Source organism: Eptatretus burgeri, chromosome 9 (assembly GCF_056783735.1).
Source record: "Eptatretus burgeri isolate ZD-2024b chromosome 9, Ebu_testis_v1, whole genome shotgun sequence".
NCBI lineage: Eukaryota > Metazoa > Chordata > Myxini > Myxiniformes > Myxinidae > Eptatretus > Eptatretus burgeri.
The window spans coordinates 40,324,570-40,336,821 of NC_140969.1; the positions used below are offsets into that span (position 1 = coordinate 40,324,570).

Consider the following 12,252-nt stretch of genomic DNA (forward strand, 5'->3'; position numbering starts at 1 on the left):
CAACAAAGAGGAAAGGACTAAAGTGATTGGCTTTTTATCCTCTCGGAGGTCCCAAACTTAAAGGGCATGACCTTAACAAAATCGACAGCTCAAAGGGGCATCCGGATGGCCAAATGCAGCGAGGACTGCACACTGGAGTGATCAAACACCAGTGTTCGGCCAGCGAGTTCCACAATGCCTTCTCAAACACAAGCTTCTTGGCAATTTATCAAAGGATACAGATTCGTTCATCCAGCAAGCCTCCCAATCGGTAACCCAAGCTCCTCTGTTTTGGAGATAATCGGTAACCTCTGATATCTTTGAGCTTTCAGTGCAGGCCCTGTGCGGATTAGGAGTTTGATGTTTGAGCAGGTCGATAATGCTTAATGGATTATAATGCCATGGGTTTTGTGCAGTGAATGCATCAAATGATATTTGGATGATAACGAAAAAATTTGGAAAAAGAAGTGGAAGGAAAGCATTAGTTACATTTTTATGTTCATTGCACTCCTCTGTAATTTCAGTATCTGCCAGAATACCCAGAGAGCCAGTTGGTAAATGTATGTGATCGGATGTCTAACATGTAATTAAGTTGATCCTGACCTTGCTGCAAACCCACTGGATCTTAGAATCCAAAATCATCAAAAACAATTTTGGTGATTTTTATTGAAACACTTTAGGGAACTTGTTTACAATTCAACCTTGAGTGAACCTGCAGTATTTTCTCCACTCCCCCTCCACCCCCTCCTTTTTTTTTCTTCGTAGACGCCTGTTTGGGATCGACAACGACCAGCTGCCATTCATAGCCATGTGACTTTCAGTTGTGTCACAGCTGCTCTCCTTCAAAACAATGCATTAGTTTCTTTAACTCTGCAGGATGTAATCAAGGTTTTGCTTCGTCTTCGATACCGAAATGGCACTGTACACCTCTCCGTTCCCACACCCAGCACTGCGAGCAGCACATGCCACTGCCTGGCTCCTGTTATTCCCCTGCTACTGGTTTTCAGATCGACTGCTGGCAACATTGCTTCCGACCCCTCGATCTGAACAAAGGCAGAGACGCCGGGCCTCACGCTACCACCATCGCCGCGACTATGACACCGATGATCCTTTCTCTGAAGATGATGGTCGGAGTAGTGGACCAGGCTGGTGTTTTCAAGCTATTTCAGTACTTTTGGCTTTCCCTGTTTACTTAGCCTGTACTGCTGCTTCATTTCCATTCGCAGCTCTTGGTTTTCTACTGTGGGCACCACTACAATTAGCACGAAGGCCCTATTCTTATGCGAGGCGGGTCACAGCGAAAGCTGGGCAAGCCGATTACTACCCCACTGGACCTACCGATTGTCACCCCCTGGGCACCGGCCGTAGTTTTGCTTTTGCCACAGCACACCTTTCACTACTTCCTGACAGCCTTTCTCGCCTTGTCAACCTGAATGACACTCAACAACGGGCACGAGAAGCTGGGCGACGTATTCGCTGTGGCTCAACACGTCCACAAATAAAGATCTATATTGACTCCCCCACAAACACCTCTGTGTCAGCTTCCAGCTGGACAAGTCTGGCAGTGCAAAACTCACCTGGCACAGGTCGAAGTTCAAATGCGTCCCCAGCAACTGGTTATAAACGAGTCGTCTATGTTCGGGGAGCTAGTGGAGAAAATGCGAACAAAGATTATGGGGAGAATGTTTTTGGTTCTGAGGATAACTTTAAAACTGGAGAACATAGTGGGGGTGACACAGCCTCTGCCAATGGACCTCTGATACATCATGGTGTTTCGTTTGTTCCTGAAAGTGATTCATGCTCTTGTGAATCTCTCACGCAGCCTTGCCGTTCAGCCGGACAGCCAGTCTCACCTCCAGAGCCTCAAGTTGGTGGCAGTGGGAACTGGGCACGTTTTGTCTACAAGCCATCTGTAATGAAGAAAAGTTCAGTTCGCAAGAAGAGGCATGCCGATGAACCTTTTGACCATGAAATCTCAGCTTTTTTCCCTGCCAACCTCGACTTTGTGTGTCTCCAAGGGATCTTTGACCGACGTGCAGCAGAGAAGCTCAGGCAGCAGCTGTGGCCATGCTTCCCACATATCCTCTATGATGTCGGTGCTTGTGGGTTCCAACCCTGTGGATTTAAGTGCTTTGGTAGTGGACTGCTTCTTGCCAGCCGTTTTCCTCTGCTAGATGCTGAGTTTCGCTGTTTCCCACATGCACGTCGTGTAGATGCACTCGCATCTAAGGGGGCCCTCCTTGCCAAGGTGGGTCTTTATGCATCTTCACTTTCTCAGTGCTATGCCGTCTATGTATCCAATGGCTCGTGTGTTGATCTGGGGTATCAACATGACAACATCTTCAAGGATGGTGAGATAAATGTGTACATGATGTATAAAAGGGGGAAATTATGGGTGGGGTTATCGTTTCTGCAATACTTACCTAGAAAATGCATGCATAATAAATAAATGATCCTTAAGCAGCAGTCGTGTTCACTCATGTGAAGGCAAACTGTGCACTTGTTTCAAAGGATGTGGCCTGTCAATGTAAGACCTGTATTACAAACAACATGAGTCTTCTCGGGATTGTTGTACGGTACTGCAATAGTTTTTGCCTACTTCTCAAGAGTTCTTGATATTTCATTCAAGTTTATGGATTTCGTATTTTAAATCGTGACCATGTGTATACAATTTGAGTCACCCTATCAAGATCGGGTTATTTAGACGTTATTAAAACATCAAGAAGATTGTTGTGTACAGCTGGAGAGAAAACAAACAAACAAACAAACACATAACTCAGGAGTGCAACGTGGCAGTGATGGGACAAACGGTCTCCTCATTTCTTTGTTTAAGGTCATACAGGATTGTGTGATCACGCATTGCAGCGAGCGTAGTCCAACAGACACTGGGGACCCTTTGTATCTTAATTTCCACTCTGCATTATGAAATAGAAGTATTTAAATGCAATTGGTTCAATTCCTGATACAATGATGTTGTTACAAAATCATTTTTAAAATTGACATCAAATCCTTCCCTTTCTCCAACGGCCTGATCTCAGATCATCAGTTAGGATTCATACATGATCATTCTGCCCTGGACAATGGACATGTGGCTTCTACTCTCTTGACAATGGATGGAAGTCCTCACTCTCAGACATGAGATCAAGGCCGTCTTTCGAGACATATCTCAAGCATTTGATACAGTCTGGCACCTCGCCTTGATCACCAAACGCTCTGCTTATGGCATCCAAGGCCACCTCCTCTCATGGATCGCTGACTTCCTCAAGCGCTGTTCAGCATGTGCAGCAGGTCTTAACGGGATCCTCTCACCTCCTCTCTCTCTGTCAAGCTTTAAGTGCCCCGAGGCAGTGCCTTGGACCCAGTTTGGTTCCTCATCTTCATCAATGATCTTTGTGATTCCCTAGAAAATCCAGATTACAGTGGACTACTCGGCCTGGTGTTGGCTTAACGGTTAAGGTGGCTAGCTTAGGATCTTAGGGTCCTGAGTTTTAAGCCGCATCAGCTGTTGAATTAACACCAGGTGAGGTTGACTTAGCTGATCATCCTTCCAAGGTCAGTGAAATGAGTAACAGTGTGCTAGTAACAGAGGACATTGCATCAGTGTCACAGCAGTGCCCCCAGAAAATTATGCAACCAGCAGCCATAGGCTGCACATGAAATAATAAGATGATGATAATAATAATGATATGATAAAAATAAGTGGTTTGTGAAAGTATTCCCCCCATTACCAATAATGCCACATTTAGATGAATTACAAATTATGTGGAAAAATTTTCCTAAACAAACCACTTGAGAAGACTCAGTCACTCAAACCAATTGTTCCTCACCATCAGCCATGATATTTCTTGGACAGACCACATTTCCAGGATGGCCTTCAAAGCAGGCCACCAACTGGGCATCCTGGATCATGCAAGGTCTTTCCTTGGTCAATCTGAACTTTTGACAACCTACAAAGCCTTCATTCGTAGGTTGATGGAGTATTGCTCTCCCCTCTGGGCTGGTTCCCCTGCCTCATACCTTGCCCTTCTGGAATTCCATGGTAACTGAGGCCCTCAAGTTCATTGGGATCTCCTATGACGAAGATGAGTACATAGGCCTATCGCTTTCCCATCGCAGACAGGTCAGTGGTTCCTCTGTCTTTTTCTGCCTCTTTTTTGGTCTTGCACCCTCTGCTCTTTCCATGCAATATCCCCCATCAGTTTTATACAGCACGCACATGGTCCACCATAAACCGCCCTCTGGTGAAACTACCAAAATCCAATCTATACTCCAGTTTGAATGCACATCTACATTGGTAGATCTCCTGGAGCATGAAAGTATCACTCCAATGAGAAGGAATCATTCCAAACTTGGCAGCATCTCAACTGGGCAGGCAGCTCCCCCAAACGTCGCACAGGACATCAACAATGCACGAAGTTGGGGAGAAAGCCTAACAATATTTCAAAAAGAATAGTCGAGGCTAATTCTGCACTGAAGCATTCCATGATAAGTTTACCAAAAAGGGGCTGAAAACATTCTCTGATTTTAGCACGCAAAAACGAGTGACGCAAACAAAAGGCAAGAAATAGTTCTACAAGCAAACAGGAACTTGTTTGCACACATGATTCTTGCTGCTCAGAGCGGGCTACTGGACCTACAAGAAATACTAACCATATCCATTCGGTCCTATTCCCTGGGCTTTGGCAACATCAGATGGATTTCTGTGAAAAACGAACAAAGCAACATTTGCTAAAATGTTAATTCAGAATGCGAGTGCAGCCAAAACTATTCCTATGCCCACCACTTGTGTTATTGATGGGACAAGTCTGGTGCAGCGAATTTAAGGGAGAGAAGCGGATATTTTCACAACTGTTATGAGAACAAGCAATGTCATTTGCATTTTATGAAGGCTCTGGCAGCCAGAGTATTGATATCTTGTTTTACGTTTACCAAGAAGTGCCAACGGACTCTTCTCTCACACTGCCTTACCTTGACGTATCTGGATGGATGGTTATCTCTGCACGTATCGAGACAGTGGATAACAGACCCTCCCCTCACACTGCCTTACTTTGCGCTCTCCTCACACTGTCTTCCCTTTCCACACCCCTCCTCACTCCCACCTCTTTCCTTACTTCCCCACTCCACCTTGCTCCCCCTCCTTCCTCACTCCCCTTCTCTCTTTGTTTCACCCTCCTTCCTCTCTCCCTCCCCTCCTTCTTACTCTCCCCCCTTAATATTCCCGTCAGCGAAGCGACGGGTTGTATTTGCTCATAAAGAATATTGAGAGATGCAACCATGGAGCATACAAAAGCCTGCAATTTAAAAACATAGCCGTGGGTCACACAAATCCATCAGTGGAGAACATTTTTGTGCAGTCCATTCAACATTTCAAGGTGTTCAAATTCATGGCCGAATAATGGAAGTAGTCTGAGCACAAAGGAAGGCTACGTGATAAGCTTCTTTATGTCACGTGTGAGCATCGCTGTTTCAATGTCATGCAAGAGAACTGGGAAGAAATCTGTGAGCTAAGGTCAACACACAAGAGTTCTGGTTCACAATGCAAATGCAGCAAAGGATGGGTACAAAGTAGTAGGAGTAGTTCTTACTGCTGAAGATAGAGATCCTTGTGCTTGCCTTTGGGTTCAGCCAAACCATTCCATGCCCACTCTACCAGAAAGTAGACAGATCCATCGGAAATACATTCATGTCAATAAGGGAACGAATCGAGCAGCCTTGGTAATGATGTGTGTACCACTGTGATTGGTCTACACGTGTTTACTGGATGCAATTCAATAACTACCTTCACCGGAAAAGGAATGAAACTCGCAAAGATGGAGAGTGCATACCAACAGAGCTTCAGTAATCTTGGGCAGTCATGGGAGATTTCACCTGGACTTCTGCATGAAATTGAAGTCTTCACATGCCATGTGTACGACCCCAAGGGAACATCATCTGATGTCAACGAAGGTCAATACCAGCTCTTCTGTGGCAAGAAAAGAGACATTAACTCTGCATAACTGCCCCCATGTATGAATTCTTGCTTCAACATACCTAGCATGCTGACATTCAAGCCAGGATCTGACAACACTCCCTCGAATGTGAACCTGAAGTTCACAGCCCACAGATTGCAGCTGGATCATCAGTGATGAAGGAAATCTGGAGATCATGGATGACTGGACCACCATCGCCTTCAGCAGTCTTGAAATTCATGAATTGCAACTGTACCCACACATGTGAGGTCATGTCCATGCTTTGCCAAAGGTCTGAAATATTCCCAGATGTGTCGGTTGCAAAGCTGTACCAATCAGATGGGAGATGGGGAGGATGAGGATATGCAACCCAACCTAGAGATTGATGATATGTCTTCTTCGTTTGGATGCAGCACAAGGCTGTGAGGTAGCATCATTGGCTGAGGGCATGGCTGTGCCGCTGATGCAAAGCCCTCTGCTAGCTAGGGAAGGAATTTGGAATTTGTTCATGGTGCCAGCAATAGCTCGCCTACTCTTCGCGAAGCACACTGTGGGATCTTTAACGTCCATCAACGACTGCTGACGGATGGGACGCACATTAACGTCCATCTGAGGGACAGCACACGCATTGATGACCAGGATGACAGTGTACAGTTGGGTTGGGATTCAAACCCAGGCTAGACAGCTTCGCAGCAAGTGTGCGCACCTCTCGAGTCTAGGCCATCCTGTCAACCCATGAAGATATGTAAACTAAGCAGCATGCTGGAGTGCCTCATATGCTCATCATTTCTTCCTTGCACAGTGAACTGACATTAGTGGTTGAGATTAGTGTCTGGTATTTCAATTCGTTCGTAAGACTGTCCAGTGACTGTGATGGCTATACCTATTGTCGAAAACAGAACAGCTCATCTTTCAGATGTAGCTTTAATTATTAGGTTACCTTGGAGATCATCATAAGTGCTGGAAATGTATCTTGATGCTTGAATTTATTGCAATGCATTCTCAATGACATAGTTAAAGACAGCAACATTAATCAATGTGTTGAACAATCTGTTACCGTTTTACGGGAAAAAATACCCAGTAAAGATTTTGTTTTCTATTTTTTTTTTGTCTGATATTTGCCAATGTTACTGTGTCTGGGGCATTAAAATTATTCTGTTTAAAATAATTGATCATTCTCGACTACTTACATTGGCCTAACATTTCAGAAAATAACTAGAAGGGCACTCGGTAGAGCACATACCTCTGCCAGGCTGAACAGTTTAAGTTTTGCATCCCACTGACAGGCCGGATCTGGATTTCCCAAATTTAGTGATGCACAATACAATTGCTGTTTAATTCGCAAGTTAATCGGATGTAAATTGACGATTTTTCAGTTGATAACACTGGGGAACAAAGTTTTTGCTGCATTGATACCAGCACTTGATCTTACCTAATTTGAGTGTGCTGAATTCAAATGTGAAGTTAGTTTCTCTCTGTAAGCTCGAGATTTTTTGCAATCCACCATTATCAACAATTATTTGCTAAGTTACAATTTGTATTAAAAGCAAATATATATTAAACATATATTTTGCAATTCAACATTTTCAACATTTATTTGCTAAGTTACAATTTGTATTAAAAGCAAATATATATTAACATATATTTCGACATAAAGACGATAGGTGATTCAGAACAATTGATTAGGATGGAATGCAAAGTTCAAATAGGTCCTAGTCAGGCAAGAATTTGCGCTTGTAGCTCTTGCGTTTGTGGACTTCCACAGGGCAATCCCGTTTGATGCTCCAGCCATAGTCTGCCATCATATTTTTGTCCCATCACCCTTGGTAGCGCTCTTCCATCGTCATGAGGTCCTGATGGAAGCGCTCTCCCTGTTCCTCACTTACAGCCCCAAGGTTCTCAGGGAATTGATCAAGGTGACTATTCAGGAAATGGAGCTCGACACTCATGTTGCACCCAAGATCACAAAAAGCCAACAGCATTCTAGTAACCAGAAACTCATAGTTATCTGCCTTTTTGTTACCAAGAAAGTTTTGTATAACTGCGATGAAAGACAACCACACTGTCTTTTCCTTGTCATTCATCTTCCTTACAAATTCCTCATCACAAACAAGGGCACAAATTTGAGGTCCAACAAACACACCTGCTTTGATCTTCTCGAAAGACAAAGCAGGAAAAGCAGAAACTATATGTTGAAAACATTCACCATCAGTACTCAATGCCTTCACGAACTGTTTCATCAAGCCAAACTTGATATGGAGTGGGGGTAAAATGATCTCTCGGCTGACGATTGGGTCATTCACAATGTTTGGCATGCCCCTGCTTCCAAAGTTTCACGGATGGGCCACTCCTGGATCCAGCGTTTCTCTCGAGCTCGGCTGTCCCACATGCAGAGATGGCATGGAAACTTTGCGAAGCCTTTCTGTTGACCAAGGAGAACGTTGACCATTTTCAGGTCCACACAAATGATCGAGTTGTGCTCGTGATATTTGAGTAAGTCAATGACCATTTTTATGTCATTATGTTCTTCTCGCAAATGCACTGAGTGACCAACTGGAACCGCTCCATAAACATTGCCATTGTGCAAGAGAATACACTTGAGGCTGCGCTTAGAGTATCCAGAAATAATCGCCATTCTGTTGGATTATACGCAGTAACACCCAATTGCCTGAGAAGACCTGGGATATCGTGGCGGTAAACAAACTGCTCGTCCTCTGAGAAAAAGGCGACAAAGATCTGGTCCCGCTTTCGGAAATATGAAACATTTGCAGAGTGGTCAAGTAGATTTTTTCCTTGCAGCCTGGAGGCTAAAACCGCAGCTGCTTTCTTGGAGAGCCCCAAATCATGCACTAAGTCATTCAATTCTGGTTGGCTAAACTGCTGAGGGGCTGATGACTGTTTGGTATCAGATGAGGAGGCTTCAGATTCTGAAACCATTTCTTGAAGCCCGTCATCATGACCCTCGTGCTCTTGCTGATCATGTTCACTGCCTTCATCTTCAGATAAGACAAAACCATTAAAGACTGGAACGGGGAGTTCCTCAGAGTGCGGGGCAGGTCGAATTGCTGAGGGAATACAGGGATAGGAGATCTTTTGCCGGTTTTTCTTGCCGACACCCTTTGTGTTGATCAGGCAAAAATAGCAGTCAGTTGCGTGGTCCTTGGGTTCTCGCCAAACCATGGGAACTCCAAAAGGCAGACCCTTTCGTTTTCCTTTTGCCCAGTCACGAAGCATTTCCTCAAAATTATGACATTCAATATGAGGAGCCCATTTCTTGTCTTGGTCGCCAAGGGGAACATCAAAATAGGCTTTATAGGCACGCCTTACAAACGATGTTATATTGTGCTTTTGATGAAGTAGTGTGTAGCAGCCACCATACAAAACAGAATGCATCAGGATTATTTATAGATTTATGTCTTATTGAAGAAGCCATGATCACATCTGAAACAAAGAAAAACATAAAGTTAAAGAATATATATCAATAAAGATAAATAAATATCAATAAAATAAAGAAAATTGATGTCAAACAAGTGAAATCCTTCAATACAGCACGTGTGGTGAATCAAATGAGTACACTAATGTTAAAATATGCAATTTATGCTTTTTCAGTTGAAAAACAATTAAAAAGCGTACTTAATATTTGAAATGTAAAAATCTTGTTATTATTGTGATAAGCACCTTCATATATAACAGAAGGAATGAAATCGTTCGATACAGCGTGGCAGGAGGCCGAAAACGAATGATGTAAAATAAGAAGAACTTAGCTTTCAGCGTTCGGCACGAAATGCGATGGTGGGCGGAAATGACGTCTTTCGGCGCGAAATGCGATGGTGGGCGGAAATGACGTCTTTCGTTCGTTCGTACATGAGAGGGGCGCGTTTCTTGGTTTTTTTCTGTCAAGCAATAAATTCAATGGTTTTCACATATATAACACATTAGTTTCACAAATTTCCATTGAAATACTCGGGTATTTCCGTCAATTGACGCCATTTCCGTCTAGGTTACACACTGCATCTACCGGACGGCCATCATTGGCTGTCTTGAGGCACGTGGGGGGGGGGGGTACACCGGAGACGTCGGAGACGTGGTAGACACCGGGGACATTTCAAACTCGGTGCAATTGCATACAGTGCACATGCTGTAATAAATCGTGAGCAAATCGTTAGCAGCAAAACGAATACGGTCTGTAGTTATTTAGCAGTTTAGGCATCGTATAGTTCCACTAAAGTCCGAAATTGCACCCATAGTTCTCAAGTTATCCCAAGTGCAAATAGCAATGGGTGTCCTTTTTTGCGAAAATCGTAAGTTTCAAATTGCATGAACACTCGAGCATGTGGAGGAAAACCGATTTCAGATTTGAAATCAGCGTTGAAAAAATACATAGAATAAGTTGAAAAATCTCATGCAACAGATAATAAGAAAAAATTTGTTCCCCAGTGTAATTGATGATTTTAGAAGTTTGACCTTGAGTTGACCTATGACCTTTTGATTTCAAAAATAGTTGATTTCCCAATCCAGTAATGCACTATGAAATTGCTGTTTAATTTTCAAGTCAATTGGATGAAAATTGATGATTTTTCAGATACAAATTGAGTTTAGATGTTTGACCTTGAGCTGACCTTTGACCTTTTGACCTAAAATAGTTGGTTTCCAAATTCAGTGACGCAATTTGGAAATCCTGTTCAACTTTCAAGTCAATCGGATGAAAAATGACGATTTTAGAAATTTGACCTCAAGATGACGATTGACCTTTGACGTCAAAATCGAAATGGCTTCTCAGTTGAGATGACCTCTACAACTTGCTGAAGTTTCATGAGGATCGTTTTTTGAATTATGACCTGTAGGCAATTGCCAAACAAACAAACAGACAATACCAAAATCGACTGACCAATACACTAGAAAAATCCTTGATTTTGCAAGTAACAAGTCAGACGGACAGACAGGGATGAAAACAAAACAAAAACGAGAAGGGCACTTGGTAGAGCGCATACCTCCACCACGTAATGCCTGATCCACCAGAACATATCGGGCCCAATACATTTTTGAAATATCATGCTAGACAATACTATATCATTTTTGGCATGATCTCTCAATGGTGAAGAATCACTTAAAAATTAAATAATTCTCGTATCCAGATCCGGATTCGGATCTTCACCAAAATCGAATCAATTCTTCCTTGTCACACACACCCAACGTGTCCACCAAGTTTATGTTTCATCCAAATCAATCCATGACTTTTTGAGATATCATGCTAAGTATCATTTTTAGCCCCATCTCTCAATGGTGAAGAATCACTTTAAAAATTCTAGGAGTCGGATCCGGATCTCCACCAAAATCTAATCAGTTCGTCTTTGTCACACACTGAACCTGTCCACAAAATTTCATCCGGATCTGTCCGCAACTTTTTGAGATATCCTGTACACAGACAGACAGAAAGGGGATGAAAACATAACCTTCAACTTTGGTGGTGGAGGTAATAAATGATCAAAAACCGTGATTTTCAAAAACGGGAAACACCCATGCCCTGTGGGAGTGACCAGGGGAATCAGGCGTACGCACGTCGTACCATGCAGATGGCGGTTTGTTCATATTCTTCTTATTGTTTAACGGCCACAATGATTCCCAGGTTATTGTAGAGTCGGCTGGGGGAAGCTTGGACCAATTATTTCACGAACCAGCTGGCCAGGCCATACGTTTGACTAAGGTAAAGGCAGAAATTTGTAAGTTGTTGAGGGTGTCACCAATAGCTCACCTCTTATACTCTTCGCGAAGGACACCGTGGGATCTTCAATGTCCACCAATTAATGCTGGCAGAGGGGTTGCCTAGTTTAATGTCCATCCGAGGGATGGCGTGCACATTGATGAATCATCCTGCCTGTGAAACACCGGGATGACAGCTTATAGCTGGGTCAGGATTGGAGGAAGATGTATCAACAACTTAAGGTATGCTACTGATGAGACCACTCTGTCGGCAGAAAGTTAAGAGAGCTTTATGAAACTGCTGCAGACAGTGAAAAAGGAAAGTGAAAAAACTGACTCCATATTTAAATCTAAAAAAGACTAAAATCTTGTCAACTGAGAAGATAAACGTGTCCAGATTTGAAGATGATCATGTGGAAGGTTTCATCTTCCTGGGTTCTAAGATTGAAGTGAATGGAGCATGTGGAGGGGAAATGGAGAACAGTAATGTCAGGATTGACAAAGATCTGGAAAGATAAAGATGAGAAAACAAACCAAGAGGAAGCTGGTGAACGCTCCCGTATTTCTAGTTGCAATGTATGGATGCGAGTCATGGACAGTGAAAAAGGAAGGAAGGATAATGAGA

The 12,252-nt window shown here is 43.2% G+C and overlaps 1 protein-coding gene across 4 annotated transcripts in view; it reads left to right on the top strand.

The window, feature by feature from the left end:
• Window positions 1-12,252, top strand: part of SMPD3 (sphingomyelin phosphodiesterase 3) — a 120,215-nt gene that overhangs the window by 60,153 nt on the left and 47,810 nt on the right. For all 4 annotated transcript variants that reach the window (XM_085894890.1, XM_085894892.1, XM_085894891.1 and 1 more), the window contains exon 2: window positions 745-2,227. In XM_085894890.1, coding sequence (XP_085751016.1) covers window positions 893-2,227 — 1,335 coding nt within the window. In that variant the 5' untranslated portion in view covers window positions 745-892. The remainder of the gene's footprint in view (window positions 1-744; window positions 2,228-12,252) is intronic.